This window comes from Phoenix dactylifera, chromosome 8 (genome assembly GCF_051530095.1).
Source record: "Phoenix dactylifera cultivar Ajwa chromosome 8, Ajwa_hap1_PhDact_Kaust_v1.1, whole genome shotgun sequence".
Lineage (NCBI taxonomy): Eukaryota > Viridiplantae > Streptophyta > Magnoliopsida > Arecales > Arecaceae > Phoenix > Phoenix dactylifera.
The window spans coordinates 27,041,351-27,060,634 of NC_143197.1; the positions used below are offsets into that span (position 1 = coordinate 27,041,351).

Consider the following 19,284-nt stretch of genomic DNA (forward strand, 5'->3'; position numbering starts at 1 on the left):
ATCTTATCTGCATGATGCTTGATTATTAAGTTAACCTAAATTATGTCCTCTCTGCAGCATGGTGTCCCAAGTCATATTCAAGATGGTGACAACAGATTGATCTGATCATGGAGAAGCAATAATGTCCCAACCTAGTTACTTCCTTGTGATGATACATTAATATCCTTGCCTTAACAAATAATGGATCGAGATGTACATGGAGTTGCCGAGACAGGGACTTCTTTTGTTATCGTTTATTTTGTTTGTGGGAAGTGGAGCAAGACTCTGCTCCTAAACTCCAAAATTCCGAGACCACGTCAACAAACACAATGAAGGACGTCAACTCCTGGGATCAATGCCCAAAGCCTAAGATATAATAGAATTTGTAGCAGTTTACTTCACATCAAAGCATATTTCTTGACCTCAAACCTCAGAAATTGCAATGTGATTTAATCCAGAGATAATCTACTTAACTAACCTTCAATGTGGAACATACTGGACTAGCAAACTTTTTACATTACACTTTTTTTGCTGTTTTCTAAATATTGATGTTCAAGATTCATGAATAGTGACTTGAAATCTGTCTTTAGACATCAGAACTTGTCCCATAAATCTCTATTTTAGCAAATATACATAAATAAGCTTTTTAAGAATAAGGAGGGAGACATGAATGTGAAACATACTCAACTAAGTACAAAAAATTATGTGTATGATTTTTGCAACACAACACATCATCTTAAAGATCATAATTCTGAGCTTGGTTGACATGTCACTTAAATTACGATCTCGCACGTGGGTCGCACATTTCTGCGGCTAAAGTTGAGTTGAATTCGAGCGTAATTGTGCGTGGCATCAAGAAATTGAAGAAGTTCCAATTTAGTTTGATCAGCTTGAACATGGGTTAGATTTCAGTTGTGTTGGATCTTGGAGAACCCAAAGAGGAATCCTTAAGTTGCAAGCATGCATGCATGCTCTCGTTTCAGATGGTGGATGGTAGGAAATGGGAAGGGCAAGGGAACCAAGAAATGAGGATAAAGTAGTGGGAGAAATAAATGAATGGTTGGAGAGATATATATATGAAAGAGGGAACTATGAGAGGAGAGGAGATTTCATTCATGGTTCATTAGATTGAAAGAATTTTGGATGCAAGGCATATTAAGGATTATATTGTGAGTATGATCTGCGAAATCTATTGCTTATATTTACCTATTTGATCCTTTGTGCGCGGCGAGGCTTAGATCATGAATCTATTTATTAGTTCAATAACCTGATCGAAAATGTGTCGTGGCTCGGTTCTAAGTCTTGAGTTTGACTTAGGATGGTGACACTCTAAGTCTAAATCTAAACCTGGCCTTAATCCATCTAGTGGAAATGGATACATCTGATCATCTGCAGCCCAAACGTCACACAACTAATTCTTGTGATGATGTTATTCCTTCTCCTAAAAGAGAGATGGGTCAACATTACGGCCATGCTGGTTTCCATGGGTTCACATGGATTCTGTTGATCTTTTGTTCGCAAAAACTTTGGAGTCTCTTATTATATTACCGTGAAGTTTGCCGAGATGTAGACCACTACTTGTTTCTATTATTTATTTTGGTTGATGTAGGGGGAGCAAGACTTGGCTAGCTCCTAAACTCCTGAAACCTGAGAATTTAAGCAACATGCATGATGTGGAATGATATACATCACATTTTTTCTTGACTTCGATTCTTCAAATCTCAGAAATTGCAATGTGATTTAATCTCTGAGCCTTGCATCGTCTAGAAAAGAGAGAAAAAAAAGATCTAATCTGTGCGCCTCCTAAAAATAAGTGGAACATGGCGACGTCATGGATCTCATTTATGTCAGCTGCTGGATATCCTCCAAACAAAGAAGTCGAGCAATCTACATCCTTTGGATGGTTCAACTCCAACTCAGTTTCCCAAAGATTCATCCGTAATGGGAATCCGAGACCAGCAAGGTTGATTCCGCTCCCACGGGTACCTACCTACAGGGAACGACTTCATCACAAAAGAAGACTCAAGTTCCACAAAGCAAAAGACCATATTCAATATCACAAAACAATGCAGTTGTGGAGGTCTATGCGGGCGTAAATTTAATCACGGCATCAGCTATGCACTAAGTAAATCTTGAACACTTATTTTGGGTCAAGGAATCTATATAATACCTTCTGACTAGTTTTTTTGGGTGAGATATTGGGCTGTGACGGATGGTATCAGAATAAACCCAACCCATAGCCTACGTGGACTGCAGATAATTGTGGGGCTTATGATTAGATTTAAATGGATTTGAATCTTTAGCATGACGAGGATGCCAGAGTTTAAACTAAAGGATTATACGAGGATCCGTACGGACGTGTATTTAATTTCACATCGGTCACGCATCGAATAGATTTTGGGTACTTATACTGGCCACAGAATCTAAATAATTTCTTCTGACTAGTTTTTTCGGATAGTTGTGATAGTAATACTTATCCCGATCATAACGAGCTTCTACAACCACTCTCCGATTGCCATCAAATCCTTTATTGTGGCCCACAAACGATGTATAGGATTGGCCGTTAGATCCTACGCTCAAGTACGTGTGAAATCATGGAAGGAAGTCTGGGGACAACTGGTTATGGGCTCAGGTCCAGTAGGCCATGTCCTTGCCCACTTACATGCCGACCTGACCTTGTCATGGCTTCGGTCAAGGTCTTAAAGGAGGTTTGATTCGGAGGTTCTGAAGACCCTTTCGTAGAAGTTGCAGGCACTTGTTTTTTTCTCCGGCAAGGCGTAGAAAAAAGGGAACAAAGGAATATAATTGCATGGAAGTAACTAGAGAAAGGAGTCCTTATTCTTCCCACCACCTTCCATGCACTTGCTAGCAACCGATTGTCCAGTCCATCAATATAACCTATATATGAAGCTCTTCACACATAACGAATTCTCAGCTCATGACCACTTTGATATCATTTTACACCAAGATAAGTCGCGATGGAAGACACCATCCTCTTCGACTTGATCAGATTCAAGTTCCTTACAATTTGCAACATAGTTGATCTCTTTAGAGAATTCCTTCACTGTTGTTTACTAATCATCCGTCTTCTTTACACCGGGATCAAGGTCATCATTCAAGCTGAATCCTTCGTTGACGAGGAGGAAGAGGAAGATGAGACGCTGCCACCTGAGCAATGCGAGACATGCAGCAGCCAAGAACTGACGTATGATGATATCAAAGTGGTCATGAGCAGGCTTGGGGTGGCGGGTTGGAGAAGTGATGAAGTACTGGATGGTGGAGAGGATGGCAAGTGCAAAGAATGTAGACTGATGGAAGGAATTCATACGTTGTTGGAGGAGAAAGAAGCTAGTCTGGAGGAGTTAGAGGAGGCATTCTACGTGTTCGACAGAAATGAGGATGGGTTCATAAGCCCGAAGGAATTATGGAGTGTGCTGAGGAGGTTGGGATTGGAGGGGATGAGTCTGGGGGATTGTGAGAGGATGATCAAAGTATTTGATGAGGATGGTGATGGAAGAATTAGTTTCAGAGAGTTTAAGAGCTTGCTGGAGAGTGCTAGGTAACATATTTTCTGTTTTTTTTTTTTTTTAACCAGCTCTATAGTCGGTTTGCATGTCTTTTCTTTTAATCAATGAACAGAATGGGCTTTACTTGCTCCTTTTTTCTCTGTTTTTGGGTTTTGAGTGAGTGAGTGAGTGTGTGTGTGTGTTTTATTTTGGTAAGTTTTTTCTTTTAATCAATGCATAGAATGGGCTTTACTTGCTCCTTTTTTCTCTGTTTTTGGGTTTTTGAGTGAGTGAGTGTGTGCGTGCGTGTGTGTGTTTTATTTCGGTTAGTTGTTCATGGCAATTCCATTTTGATTTGATAGAGAAAGAGATCTCAGTACGAACCCTTCAGTTTGGATGGTATGACTTTATAGATATTGAGCAATGGTGAAACAATTTCAGTGTTCTCCAAGGAAAGAGAACAAGCTCAAATTTATATAATAAAAAGAAATTGATCGAAAAAGGGATGACGAAGTGATACAGAACGAAGACTGTTCTTTCTTAGTCCTATCTATGAGAGAAGAGCATAGAAAAGTGTAACCCTAGTGTTGAATCATATACTGCAGAGAGGGTGCAGGGCAGATGACAAACCTATTAGCTGGAGATCCAATTACTCCATCGCCAAATGACATGTCATTTAGCTTTCAGGATGCGAATGACTTGCGCATTATGAATGTGAGAATGTCTCACAAGAATTCCTTTTCAGAGGCCTTGAATGATTAAGGATTTCATGGCCGGCACCCAATTTTGTAGGGTAACATTGTTGCACCCTGATATCTTCAAAGATTTACTCTTTTCCAAGTTTTGATCCCCTATTTTCCTTCCATATTAATGCTGATATCTAATTTATTATTGCCAATGATGGAAAAGAAGCGATTACAGGAGTCTCAACCTGAGCCCTAAAAAAGACTGAAAAAAGAGACCCCACAGGTGCTGATGCAATTCATATCTCCATCACTAATATATATCAAATCCAAGTTTTACTTATTTTATTGCAATTTACAACCAAATTGTCTTAAATTCTCCCAACATTCCAATGACCCTTTCTTCAAAAAAATCACAAGTTCAAAGGGGTTCTTAAGGCAATCAACATAGGATTTCTAAGGAAATCATCTTTTGAGATCCTTTAAATCGAAGTTTCTACTTTCAACTTGTTGCTTCCACATTATCACTTGATACATCAGCCTCGGGTCTATTCTCAGATTCATCTGTTTTGCTGATGACTTCTGCCTCCGCGATCTTTGAAACACGAAACATTGCTAAGTGAGTATCACCTGCATGAGAGGAAAAGCAGACGTCACATACTAGCAGTAAAGTAACTAATTTCAGACATTTAGCCTACATTATGATAGCCTGATCATCACTGAAACCATAAAACTAATTCTAAAAGTATTCTTCCAAAAATATGTACCAAATATTATACAACTCCCTGGTGAAACAGTAGCCACAGCTCCTGGTTTTAGCTTCTGGTCATTGACATATGTCCCATTCGTACTGTCCAAATCCATCACAAGTAAGGATCCATCTTTTTTCTTGAGCCGAGCATGTAGACCAGATACTGTTTGATGAGAGGCCAGATAAGTATGTATACAATGTAACAAGTGAAAATTGCAGCTGGAACAAAGTCTTACTCTGGACAACTCCTTGGAGGCTTAAATTTATCTCCAAGTTATGACTGCAGTTACAAAATAATTGCTGTGGTTTACATGGCAAATTCTATATCAATGAAATTAAGCTTATTTGTTGCAGTTACAAAATAGTTCCTAAAACAGATAAATGAAAGCAATGCCATGATGACTGGATTGATTTTTTGATAAGTTTCTATTGTTAAGGCCTGCTGGAGTTGGTCATAGGATGAGGATTTATATGCATTGTTGGGGTTGTAGTTTGTTGAGTCAGTTTGGAGTTTATATGAAAGATATTTGACAACACCATAGAAGATATTATGTTTCAAGACAAGGAAATACCAGTAGCAACAGGAATTACAATATCTGCTTTCTCTGGAGTTCGGCCTACAGTCACCGCATCCTGGAAGCAAGACCCCACATTATGTATCAATGGGTCTCATGTTATTGTTTAATGATTATGTAACACTTACAGAAGTTATCTCAAATGCATCGGGGAGTGGAACTCGGAATCCAATGTGTCGTGTATCTCCATCGCCTGCAGCTTACCAACAACCTTAATTAGGAATAGATTTGCCTGAGGGGAGTATTAAGATTATTGTAGCAAAAAAGATGTGATCACAATCAGAAACATGAAGCTAAAGTATTATTCCCCAAAAAAAAGAGAGCCAGAGTGATAGTATTAATAGCATTTTAAAGCTGTTACATCTCTTTCCTTGTATAGGTTAGGGATTTCTTACGGTAGGCAACTTGAACCAGGAGAAAGTTCAGATTTAAAGGGCAATCATTGGTGCTCTTGTAGTAAGAAGCACCTAAGAAGCATTACTCTGAAATGATGTATTAATTAAAATTATACTGTTAGTTGAAATAAGATATCATTTATTTAGATGTTTGTATTTTCTTATAAAGACATAGAACATGTAACCAGAAAATGGCAAAATGATCTGTGTTATTTCTTAAATTGAATTAGCTTGGCACTGATACAGCAAGTAAAGTTGCTGAAGTGTGCCAGATCAGTCTTGAGGATTTATCTTTACGTCCCAAATGTTATTAGCATAGCATTGATGGGACTGCCTGCCTCAAGATATCAATATCTCAAACCATAGGAAGTTAAGTTCCCCTTATGAGGTTATACTGCAATGTATCGCTAACCATGTCAAATTTTGTTAACAAATATTGTGTACCTAAGTTATAGAATGTTTGCTATAGTAACTTCTTGACAGAAAAGGCGGCTACAAAACATCCACAATAACTAAACTGAAACATGAACTTCTGATTGAATTGTCATAGTGAATCCTCTTCCACCAATCACTCTTGCTAGGAGCAAATTGTTTTATTTCACAAAGCTTTTTAAAATCCCATCTCATAACTTTAGTCCAAGTTTTCCAAAGATACATTTTGTTGCGTAAGCATACCAATTTGAATGTCTCACTTACAAGGACCGCCGCCTCTGATTTTTATTGCCCATTATTACAATCTCGACCAGCCTATACTATCCGATATTTGCAAATATTTCACTTCCCTTTAGCATTCATGTTAGAAACAAATATCTGAAAAAATAACAACGATTTTGCATGGAAATTGAATTTGCTTCTATTTTCAAGGCATCACCAATCAAAATGACATCTATTACATTGCTAGTTTAGAAATCCAATTCTTGGTTCTTAATAGGCATACCATCAGTTATCACCCCATTTCAGCAAATCATACTGCTAACAGAGTCAAGAGTGCATGCAAACAACATCAATCAAAATAAGATTAACCTCACTTATCTCACGGTGGATAAGAAGTAAACGATTTATCTTTTCTATCAATAAGTAGAGCCAATTTCCAACTTCGATGCACTTTGTACTGGAATTAAGAAGAAAAGAAGTAAGGCTGTTTAGCAACGAAATCAAACCCTGATTAATTGCTAGGCACGCACCAAGTCTAACAGCTTCCTTTACTTAATTCAACACAAATACCAACACAAAGAAAAAGAGAATAAAGATTGCATCATTGCTCTAAGCCTCTTTACTTAGAAGTTACGCAAACTGCCAGCTCAAATTTCGAAAAGCAGCACCTAAAATCATCATTTAAAAGCTAATATCGACGTATCTTCCCAATTCAGCACCCTGTGACAGAGCATGCCATCAACTAACAAACTTATTTGATAAAAATGTGATGCTGAGGAGGTGAGGAGAAGTAACTACAGACCAATGGGCTCAAGAAGCCATCTCTCTGAAGAATCTGGCAATGGGCTTTCAGTTGGGGAGGACTTCAAAGCACTCCAACTACTCTCCTTCTTTGTTGTAAGGTGGAGCAATTGCTTTGATGAAGAACTCTGGAAGCGGATAGAAGGAAAAGGGAGGGAGGCAGAGATGAGCGATTGGCGAGGAAAGAGTGGAGATGGGAAGCTGAGAGGCCATCTTGGGTTGAATAATGAGAGAGATGATGAGGCTGCTAAAGCTTTCATTTTCTCTGGGTTCTTTTATACTAATATTGCAGTCCCAGAAGAGAGAGTTTAGAGAAGACTGCGTTCTCAGCCAGTCCCCTGGTTTCGACGACGGTTGTATCTTTTGGCATGGATGAACCTCATCCACACGCTGTGAAACCTCACCCTTCCCTAGTTTTATGCGGGCCCCATATACAATGTTGCTGGGTCTGGATCAAAAAATGGGAAATGGTCCCCTTTCGTGACAAAAGATCCTTTCACAAGTTGATCTCTACCTCCCTGGTATTTCAACATGCAAAGTTGCTCCTCTTAGTTGTAAGGCCACAAATAGGGTAGAAATTGGACTGATCAACCTGAGCCTAACCCGAAGCGAGTTTAGGCACGGCCTAGCTCGGGTTTGGGTCGAAAATCCTGAACTCGAGCCGATTTATCGAGCATACTCATCCGGTATATTTTCCCAAATATCCGGAGTTGGCCAAATTTGGATCAGTTTCATAGTTTTTGATATATTTTTATCAACCTAATGTCAACCCTTAACCTATCTCATCCAGGCTTGGGGATGGCAATGGTGGTGCTCGACCCAACCTGAATCCAAACCAATATAAATGTATATAATATATATTAGATGCAGTTTTGTTTTCCAAGATCTCCTCTAGTGTTTTATGATAACGGGTTTGGCATATATTAGCATGGTGCCATTCCTAGCTTATTTTGTTTTATCTTTAGATATGATTCATAAGATAGGGAGCATTTATGTGTGACTTGGTTAAACTAATCTAATTAGCCCGAACCAACCCGACCTTGGTATAACAACCAAAACTCTGCCAGTTCGTCCCTCGGTTGAATTGGTATGAGCTGCCAAAAAAAGATGTCAAACCAACCCAGTTCCAGATTTTCAGGTCTGAAAATATGCGTCTGGAAAATGGCTGCCCATAGACCAAACAATTCTCACCAGAATTTTTGGCCAAGCAAATAATATGGATATAGATCAATAACATAGGAACAAGCTCCGATCCCTTGAGTCCATGTACTCTCCTCTCGGCATTGCCCTGTAACTTTGAGACGACTCGGTCTGTTTCAAGCTCTCAAAAGAGATTCAAGCTGAGGCTTGCACACGGCTCTAATGGATAGCGTGCTCAGGTAGGTCCAGCCTCACACTAGTTTATAGCGGGGCCTGGGTCTTTTCTCAAGAAGTCAGGTCCAGACTAGGTTGCGAGTGGCCCAATCCAAGCCCAGCTCATCTCCTGTGAAAGCTATGCGTAGCTTCATCAAGCCCAGATGTTAGCACACCCAAAGGTTACGGCGATTGCAAACTACAACAGTTCAAATCAATATTTGTCATACATATCGATATCATATCTGTATCGATACTGTAATAGGATGGTACCGATACGAGGTTCGGTACTGAGACGGTGATTCTTGATTCAATTAGATGGAGCATAACAATAGTTGGTAAAGTCAATGAAGGTTAGCACCAGTGATTTAGATTTGAATCCGCCATCATCTGCTTTTTGTTTGGGCTTCCTCCTATCCTAGTTCTCCAAAATTTTAGGAAAATAAATAAATGAGTTAGGGTCAAGAACATCAATTAATTTGTACAATAGTTAACAGGAAACATGCTCTTATGCAACTAAATGTTTTATAGGAAATGCATGTGCGAAACAAATTCAATTCGATTTCTTTATAAGATAGAACAGAGTTGAAAACACCCAGGAAAAAATTTATTGGGGGACATTTAAGTCACATGAATTTTGGATGCAAACCAATGTCGGATAATTTCTTAGCAGTTGTCTTATGGTTTCTTATGTCTTTGTTTAAGTGCCATGCATGAGTGAAGATGAATGTGTTTGATCTGTGATAAGCACTCCCTCTTGATCAATTGGACATTTTGTTACTTACATTCTCTGGAATGCACACAAAGAGAGTGCTAGAAAAAAAAATAGGAGTCAGTATTAATTATGAGTTGCAACAACAAAAGCCTATTTATATGCACTGTTTACAGCACCATGAGGTTAGGTTTGACTCGGGTCGACACCAACTTGCCGATAGAGCTTGCATGAGGTGTGTTAAACATAAAACCATGCAGGCAAAACCCCCCCAATATGGTTTTTTTTTTTACTGGAAAAAATCAATAATAATGACTACTCCAATCTTGTCTAATGGCATGAGGATTCCATCTCCTTGATAAGTGAGCCTTAGCTTTCATGTGCACATTTTAGATTGGCAAGAAGTCTAGAACTATAGCACATGTCAATCGACCAAAATAAATCTAGCCATTTTTGTAGCCCAATACCACTAGATTTTCTTCGACTAGTCAATTTGTTATATAAGATTCAATACTCCGGGGGTTATATTTCTAAAAATGTTCTAGGATTTGATTGCATAAGGCTGGAAATGTGTTGGATCCGACCCGCTTAGATCTGATTCGATCCATTTTAAAGGACTTGTGAGCCGGGACAGATTTTAAGCTTGGACCCATTTTCTCCTTCGGGCCGGGTTTGGGCTTTCTAAATTCTAACCCATCTTGACCCGATCCGTTTGATTTTATTTTAGATTTCCAACCCTACAATCCGAACTCGATAAATCGTTAGGGCCATGGCCTGCCGGGGTGCTTAGGTGCCACATCCCTTGTTCAGTCAATAGAGAAGCATTTAAAGGTTCAGAGTGCTGTAGGAAGCTACAAACCTCTTGAGTGGTCATGCCTCCTTTTAAGCGTCAATTTACCTCTGTTTCAAAAAGTGGTTTCTTAAGACTTGCTATGGCACAGACATTCCATATGCAAGATCCTCTGTTTCAATTTACCTATGAGATTCACTTCATGTTGTTACTTTTTATCTTCTGTGATTTTCTGTGGCAGATAATGCATTGAATGGAAGGTTGCAATGATGTAGTTGGTCCATTATTAGGGTCAACATGCAATTGCGACAGGTTATGGCCCTCAGCTGGAATGTATTTAGTAAGTGGTAAAATAATTTACTTCACTACAAGATATATATTTTTACGTGAATATCTCTCAGCAATATTTTACAAGGTTATAGAAATGCTGTGATCCTGTTATAAACTTATAATAGACCCTGCTACACAATTATTGACAAAACAGCTACAACAGACTTTATTTGTCTAGTTCTGCATGGCTGCAATTATTTGGATTGAATTAGTAGCTGCTATAATGGCTGTTGTTTGCCAATATAAGGGGAAAATTTTTTGCCCATTACTGCTCACTGATTTTTTTTCCTGCAAAGCTTGTATCAAGATTTGAGTGTAAAAACATTATTAAATTAAGTGGAATGGATGAAATATCCAATAACAATTGTTATTCAAGCTCCCATTATTAAAATATGACATAATAGATTTTCTTTGAAAGCTTTGTCTATATTATTTTGTTGGTCCTAAAACCTTGACCTCATAGTCTCATGTGTATGAGGACTGTGATTCAAGAAATTGGACGATTAGTAGCAGCATGGCTTTGTGATGCCTTCCTTGTAAGGAGTATTTCTTAGTCTTCCCAATCTGAATGGAATTTGCTCTTGGATTTAAAGATTGTGCATATGTTGTATATAGGCGCGTATAGTGTTGAGCCTCTAGAGTATGCTGCATTGGTTTGCCAAAGTTGTTTTACCGACTGGTTTTTATTGCAGATGCCATATATCCAGGGAAAACAATTGGACATGGAATGATGATTTCAGTGGCAAATGGAATGTAAGATTTGATTTATAATCTTACTAAATTTGAATGTTTGATGAGAGGACAAAGGAAACAATTTGTTTATATGGGTGATGACATCCATATCTTAACCAATTTTGCACCATATCTTATCTTAGTTTGTAATGGCATCAAAGATGCTTAAGCGCTTTCACTCAATTGCAACTTAGATCCGAACCGGACTCAGCCCGAACCTAAATTTTTTGGGTTGGGACTGGGTTATACATGGACCCGATCCGACCCGAATGACCCATTCTGTCAGAAATTTTAGCTGTGGATCCGATCCAATTTGACCAGATCTTCTGTTGGGTTGGGTATGAGTTTAACATTATGACCCAAAAAAAAACTGGATTGGGTCGGAATCACTCATGACCCTGTCTGACCCGACCCAATTGCACCCCTAGGTTTGAGTTGGCTAGCAACTACATATGTATTTCTTGCGATTTTAGGACTGCAACTTTTCCCATCCCTCCTACTTATTGGGGTTTATCATCTTAAAGAAGGGTTAGCTTGCTGCAATTCTCATTTTAGCAAAGTTCGGTAATCACACTCATTCCCCTATTACTTTTTTGTTCTTTGAAATACTTAGAATCCTCGATGATGCTTCCGGGAATAGGGTTAGGTTTGTTTAACAACTATTGTCCATCATTTGAAGTCTCGCTTTGTTTGGCTTAGCATCCTGGGTCTAGGGTTAAGGTCACCTACCAACCATTTAAACCCTTCTTAAATCTTTGAGACAGCTAGTTTGTTCCATCTCCTAAACTTTTTGCTCATCTGAATTTTTTAGACTTTAGAGTTAGCATATTGTTAGTTAACAACCATTTGTCCGTACCTAGCTCACCTTCTTAACTCCGACAGTCACATTTCCAAGAATCCCAACTTTTATACCTGCGATCATTACAGCCAAAGCTAGTTTAACATACTTTGAAATTTAGGGGTCATAATGGCCAAAACATCTAAAAACTCACCTTTTTCTAATTTCCACGCGTCTTGCAATGACTCCTTTAGCACCAAGGCCACAATTTGAGCGATAACATCATGAGCCTTATATTATAATCTAGAAATGTATGATTAAGAAACAAATCTTAGTTTACTCGTGGTATTAAAGTAATCATGGATCCAACTCCGAGTGTCATTTATGTAGACCAACATTTCGATATTACCGATCTATTTGTCGGCAATCAGATGGTGTCCGATGGTCACATTGGAAGGCATAGATGGTTCTTGCATCAAAGAATAGAAAACATTAACCTATCTTTGATCTGATTAATGGATTCTAGGGAGAGGTATCTTTTGGTCAAAGAAAATGAGCTACCGGGACGAGTCTTTCTAGATTCTCTATTGTCACGGGTGGAAAGCAATTGTGGAAAATTTCTTCAGATATATTGTCATTTTGTGACAAATGACCTTTGGGTGGCACGGCGTTGTCATTGATGTGCTTGCCAAACCTAGTCACACTCGCACTTGAAGCTAGCAAACACAGGAGGTATCCTTTTCTTCATCATCCTGGATAGGGGAAGCTTGGAAGACAAAAGGTCTGGGAATAGTCCTGACTTTGGCGAAGCCATGTAGCTTTTCTGTCTGGGGCCTGAACCTGGTCTTGGCCGTACCCATGGGCTCACAAGCAAATTATTGTTGGCTATTACTATGTCGTTGTCCAATATTACAAAACTCTTTGCAAAGTTTGCACACAAATGTTTACCAATAGGTTATTGTAGAAGGGAAGGGGGAAAAGAGAGAGAGAGAGAGAGTATAAATCATTCAAGTTTTTCCAAGAAACTCCCTCCTCTCTAGATTTTCTTATATTCTGTGTTAGATATCCCCTCGCAAGTCAAATACATTTCAAGGCTATGCTACGATAGCTAAATTATCTCAAGCAACTTATATTAATGATGTGAGGCTCAATAGTCACACATCAGAAAGACTTATTTTAGAGTCTGGACCTATGAGGCAGATATCTCCAAATCCTGCAGACATGTTTTGGGTGGAAAACAAAACCGGAGAGGGGTCTGAGCGGCGCGTGTGCGCACGTGCGGCCTCCAGAACCGGACAATATTTGGTAGGAGAGCTCTGTGTTCTCCCCTCATATGGCCCCCACGTGGACACTGGGTGCCTCACGTGCTATACGGAGGCGGAGGCATGACATTTAGTATCAGAGCCAAAGACGGCTCTTGTCCGATGGTGGGAAGGATGTGAAGCCCAATAGTCCAAAATCGAAAAAACTCGTTCGAGAGCCTGAGTATATGAGGCGGGTGTCTCTAAATCCTATTTACGCATTTTGTGTGGAAAACAAAACCGGAGAGAGGTCTGAGTGGCGCGTATGCGCATGTGCAGGCTTCAAAATCGGACAATATCTCGCAGAGGAGCCTTGTGTTCCCCCCTCATGTGGCCCCGCGGAGGTGGGGGCGTGACAAATGCCTTTCTAACTTCACATTTAACCTCCATTTAAGGAATTTAATTTTCTTTTGCTTTACCAATGTTCCTAGTTTAGCTATAAGCTCACCTTGACATTCACATTTCTTTGTGTTAAATTAGTTTCCTGCTCGTATGGAGATAAGGAGGCTGAAGCCCTAGGCTGCACTTGTCCAATGCGAAATTGCAATATTCTTGATTATGTTTGCGTTTAAGTCTGTATGTATGTGCATGTGTGCATGAGCATGCACGTGTTCGTGTATGCATGATAGAGAAAGAGAAAGCAGAGGCTGAAAATATTTTAAATAAAAATTAAAAAGGATAAAATGAAGCACGATCAAATATTAACTCGTAACAATGCCTATTGTTGTGAGGAGTTCTTGAATCACTTGATCAGTAGCAATATCTTTTTTGTTCGAAGAAAAAAGATGAATGATAGGCTAAATGACCCATGTCTCAAATGCCAAAATCAAACACTCTCAACGTACACAATCTTCAAAAGCCCTACTCTCTCCATGACAAGCTAGAGAATCTCAAATGACTTCTTTAGGAGTTCATTAACTTGGACTAAAATGGCTTCCCCTGGGGCTTCTAATTAATGATTTTTTTTTCTTCTTCTTTTTGAAGTCAAAAGTTCTCTATCATCTCAATATGAAGCGACCAGCACTACGGAGACCATGGCAGATATATATATAGAGAGAGAATTGGAAAATCAAGCAGAGATATTGAGATATGGGACTATTAAAGTTGTTTTTGGAGATAGATGTACAATTATGCAAACACAAATCATTTAATAGAAAACAACTTGTTCCTAGGCCTCTACGTTGACCTCGTGACAGGAGATTAGTGGTTCGGCATGGGGAGATTGGACACAGTTCTTTAGATATATATTTCTACCATGTTATACTTAAAGTTTGCTTTCTTAGGTTTGGCTAACAATGGAGGGTACGGAAGTTGGGATTATTGGAAATGTAATTGTCGGGCTTTGGAGCGTGATCAAAGCATAAACAAATAGTTGTTAAGTAGCCATAACCCCATCACTAACCCTACGAATGGAGATTGGAGAAACTAACGGTGTTACGGGAAAAAAAATCATATAATATGGAAGTGAGTCGTAGAGAGAGTAGAAAAAGCCTAAAAGAAACACCACCGAGCAATTAAAGTGAATACAAGTGATAGAGGCCGGCAAAATCAAAGAAGAAGCGTCTCTCAAGTAATCCGACCACTAATTAAATCAAGCAAGCATCAAGAAATGGTGGGGATAGAGCACCGGCAATTTTGAAAATCAAAGACATGGACATAGTTGAGTGCTAACTCCGACCTTAAAAGATTGAACCAAGGTAGTAAAACTAAAATTACTTAGTTGCAGATAGCGAAACTATTAATCTAAAATGACGCCTACGGAAAACAAAACTTTGAACTCTGAAGCGAAATAACGCGATAACCTTTAAAACCCTAAATCCTAAATAATGCTTCTCTAGCTAACTTGCAATAATTATAGGATCTCCTACCAAGACAAGCCAAAACAAATCGAGGAAAAGAAGAAACCCGTAGTATCAAAGTTTTCTAAATAATGACAATCGTGAATCAACTAAAAGCTAAAAAGCAATGTTAAAGACAATGAACCGATAGTCTTCAATTTTCAGACAAAAACACACACACACACGCACAAAGCAGATTTGCAATATTGTGGCATGAGATGATTGGTTACATTCACATGCGAAGCCGTCTGCAGTATAAAATATTAACAATTTTGTGCTGCATGATTGGCCAATATTGCAAAACTTTTCTTTGGTGCAAATGTTAGGTTGCGTACCATTTTTCCTTAAGGAAATGGACAATATAGTTGTTAGCAAACACTGACCCCCTGACCTAGATAGAGCATTTGAACCAACCAAAGCAAATGATGGTCGTAGAGGGAAACTAGCAGTGGGGACGAGGACCAACAAGACATGGTGGAGGGGTCCAAACCGAGTGCTATCACGTTGCTTGATTCCCTCTGCTCCCTTGGTGGGTCCTCCTTAACATTCCAACGCACAACTAATGAGAAAACTGGTCCAAATGCACACGTTGCTCGCGTGGAAATCCCCGTGGGTCGTGTGGCTAGCTTTTGTGAGAGAATATAACTCAATTTTGTCCACTATAAGAGAGAGAGACAGATAAGAAGGAGAGAGACCTTGGGCTCTTCGCCCTCACAAGAGGAGTTAAAAAGGGCGTCGGGACTCCTGCCGTGGGCGGCTGGGTGGCATGGTCTGAAACACGTGTGCAGAGAATAACGAGGTTGATGTGACCTTGGAGAGCATTAGTTATTATGGAGCAATTGGTTAAATGAAAAAGCCCATATAGATGCGCATATGGTTGCTAGGCTCGTTTGATTCACAAAGAAAGAAGAAAAAAAAAAAAAATCAACAAAAAAAATAACAAGATGCTTTCTGTTTGATTAGAGTTTTCAAAAGAAAAAAAAAGAAAAATTGTATTTTCATGAGAATATAATTCTCACGTTTTATGAAAAAGTCTTTTTCATGAGAAACATGTGAAAGTTACTTTTCCGTCAACCGAAAATCACTCCATTTTTATTTTTTCTCAAAAAAGTCATTCAGCATTAAAAAGGCATTAAAGGCCTAATTTTTATTAAACATATAATAGAAATTATATATAACTTTTTCAGGAAAGTGGATGATCAACCAAACATAAGCACTCTGAAAATTTGTCACTTTTTTATTGTCAATCAAATATAGAAAAAAACTTTCCCAAACATTTTTTTTAGAAATCATATTTTTAAAAGAAAAAATACTTCCCACGAACCAAACGAGCCCTAGAAATTTTAGATTTAAAAATAATCTAACTAAAATCTTAACTCTAAAATGATGTGATCATGTCTCACTTTGATCTCTTGGTTTAGAAATATTTTTTTCTTCTTCCTTCAAAAGTTTTAGAGCCAAGATATATTGAAATATTTTACTCAGTAGTTTTGAATCTTTTTTTCCTACTAAATCAGATTTTCTCAGAGTCCATCAGTGCCGGATCCTTTATTCTGGAAGTCCATCATACTTAAAAACTTTATACTAGAGGAATTAAATTGAAGGAAATAATAGAAATATTTGAAACTTTAAGTGGAACAACCTGAGTAAGATTATATTTGGAAACAAAAAATTAAAATATTAAGCTGCTTAATACAGCCTGCTTTTGTATAGTTCAAGTATGATGCAGGCTTAACACTAGAATCAAAAAAATTTCCACAGCAGAAAATTTCCGTCACCTTATATTAGAGTGCATTAGAGTGCAAATTCTCAATATACCTTAATTACTTTGAACAAAGTGATGTTCTATGTTGGATGCATGCTCTATATACCTTAATTTACTTGCCTAACATTTCTTTATTCTTGTAAACAATTTTCTAAGTTTATCCTTGCATACAGACTATTATACAAAGATCTTAGAGCAAAGATCACATCTGACGTGCTCTGCAACCAATCTTTAAGAACATTGGATGATGACAGATAGCAAGAAACAAACTGCTTAATTGTCAAAGTTGTCTCCTTCAACTCCTTAATAAAGAGAGTGAATTGCTTAATTGGACCACATCCTCCATGATCTCATTGTATTGATCTTACCATGGACTCCATTACAAGCACGTGAAGAGATTGCTAAAACCATCATAGTGAATAAGACCGTCACAAGCATCTCACGAAGCCAATATGATGAAGTAGCCATCACCAGATATCATCAAGATCCTGGCCCAGTATGTCATGTTTCTATCGGCACGTAAGAGGTGATAGAAATAAAATTTCTCTTGAAATATTGGTTAATATGATCTCCTTAAGTCAATAATCTTTTAATCAAATTATTTAATCTTACTGGGAGGATTTTGATATGAACAATTATTGAAGACCAATATATAAATGAAGGATTACTACATACTATTATAGTAAAAGATTTGGAACCATAAGCAAAAAAATATATCATACATTGAGGCCTCATTAGGCAGAGCTTTTGGTGAGCTACAAAGTACTTTCTGACACTTCAAAAGTATTTATGGATGGAATAGAAATATTTAGTGAAAAAAATCAGAAAGCTGTTTTAGCTTTGCTAGAAAACTAAAATAGATTCTTGGAAGAAGCTCCAAAATCGGAAAAACATTCTTAGCATGCGTCGGAAAGTTGTTTTAATTTATAATTTTTTTCTTTTTGGACCCAAATACCCATTATAAAATATTATAATTACAAAAATTAGTTCCTAAAAATATTATAATAATAAAATATTAATATATAATAATAATTATTATAATAATATATACCTTTATTATTATATTATACTATAAATATAATATTATATTACATTATATCATAATACATTGATATGTTATGTCATATAATATTAACTTATAATATATTATTATGCTACAGTATACAATATTATATTACTATATTATAATAATATTATATTACATTACAGTAATATTATATTATATCAAATATTTATGTATTATGTTTTATTATGCTCTATTGTATAATACTATGCAATGTTCTTTATTGTCATTTTATCCTACCAAAAGTACTTTTTCAGTTTATTTATCACATACATATTAAAGTTGCACAATATTATAGAAATATAGTTACAAAATAGCAAATAGTTTTTTATAAAAACTCTACTTCAAAAAGCTTTACTTTCGAAAGCTCTACTACTGATAGCTCTGCCAAATGAAGCCTAAGTCTATCTCCAGTCCGATGTTAGGATTATAACCCTCTCCTATGTAAAATGAAGATCAATCCCGCTTTCATTGTGTAGGTTGATATTGTTGGCCATTATTTATCAACTAGGATATCTTAGCATGTCATAACTTTTTAGCTACCAATGAGAGAGTTAGATAAACCAGTATTCCGGGTCCACTCTCATATTTTATGCATTTTGGATAAAAGCCCATAGAACAAGTGATGGATAGAAACAAAAAATTATTCAATAAAATTACAACGATAGAACAAAACCGGATGGGTTGGAGCAATCAAACATCCAATTACTGAATATATTTGGAATGGGGGAAGAACAGGAAAGGCGAGAACGTAAGGAATGCGACATCTGGGGGGCCCCTTGTTCTTATTCCTAGCCGCAGGTGGAAAAATAGTACCATAAGTGATGTTTATGTGGAATAAGGGGTCTTCCTCTTTCCAGATGCGTGGAATAGTTTAGTCAAATAAAGTTGTTGAGCCATAACTTGGCTTTCTCATTGGGAGGCGATGGGCCTACGGGAATAGAAGAGGGAGGGAGAGTGAGTGAACCTGGGGTCTCTTGCTTTTTTACGTCAACAAAGGCTGCATCTCGTGTCTTTTAGCTTGGGGGAGTTGAAGAAAAAGAAAGAAAAAAAAAAGCGACAGCCCCAACGAACCCTGTTGTGCGGAAAGAGAATCCCTGCGGCGGAATTTTGGAATGCCTTATTCCATTCCCGGCCTCACAAAATCACAGAAACCACGTTTTGTGCACCGGGCGGACGGTGAGACAGGTGCCGACACCGCCCCCGCCAACGTGGGGCCCGTCCTTCTAGCTTTAATTGGGGCTGCGTGGTCCATGTTTGAGCCACGTAGGCAAACAT

General features: G+C 38.0%; 2 protein-coding genes across 3 annotated transcripts; one reads left to right on the plus strand and one right to left on the minus strand.

The window, feature by feature from the left end:
* The first annotated feature begins 2,828 nt into the window (after positions 1-2,828).
* On the plus strand, positions 2,829-3,665 carry LOC103709095 (uncharacterized). Its single transcript, XM_008794292.6, has one exon. The coding sequence runs from the start codon at positions 2,958-2,960 to the stop codon at positions 3,540-3,542; it is 585 nt and encodes a 194-aa protein (XP_008792514.3). The 5' UTR covers positions 2,829-2,957; the 3' UTR covers positions 3,543-3,665.
* An 822-nt stretch (positions 3,666-4,487) lies between these two features.
* On the minus strand, positions 4,488-7,713 carry LOC103709097 (SMAD/FHA domain-containing protein). Of its 2 annotated transcripts, none has more exons than XM_088703342.2 (5): positions 7,346-7,713; positions 5,623-5,687; positions 5,492-5,552; positions 4,951-5,082; positions 4,488-4,798 (listed from the first exon to the last, which is right to left on the minus strand). In XM_088703342.2, exons 1-5 carry the CDS (start codon positions 7,602-7,604, stop codon positions 4,671-4,673), a joined length of 645 nt encoding a protein of 214 aa, XP_088559468.2. In that variant the 5' UTR covers positions 7,605-7,713; the 3' UTR covers positions 4,488-4,670. The 2 variants fall into 2 exon arrangements, with proteins under 2 accessions (XP_088559468.2, XP_008792515.3); XM_008794293.5 differs by having other exon boundaries at positions 4,936-5,082; positions 7,346-7,705.
* Positions 7,714-19,284: the final 11,571 nt, after the last annotated feature.

Coding starts and splice junctions, on each gene's coding strand:
- LOC103709095 (XM_008794292.6), top strand. CDS start 2,958: ATGGAAGACACCATCCTCTTCGACTTGATCAGATTCAAGTTCCTTACA.
- LOC103709097 (XM_008794293.5), bottom strand. CDS start 7,604: ATGAAAGCTTTAGCAGCCTCATCATCTCTCTCATTATTCAACCCAAGA. Junction 5,688..7,345: donor ATGGCTTCTTGAGCCCATTG/GTCTGTAGTTAC, acceptor GGTAAGCTGCAG/GCGATGGAGATACACGACAC. Junction 5,083..5,491: donor TGTAATTCCTGTTGCTACTG/GTATTTCCTTGT, acceptor CTCATCAAACAG/TATCTGGTCTACATGCTCGG.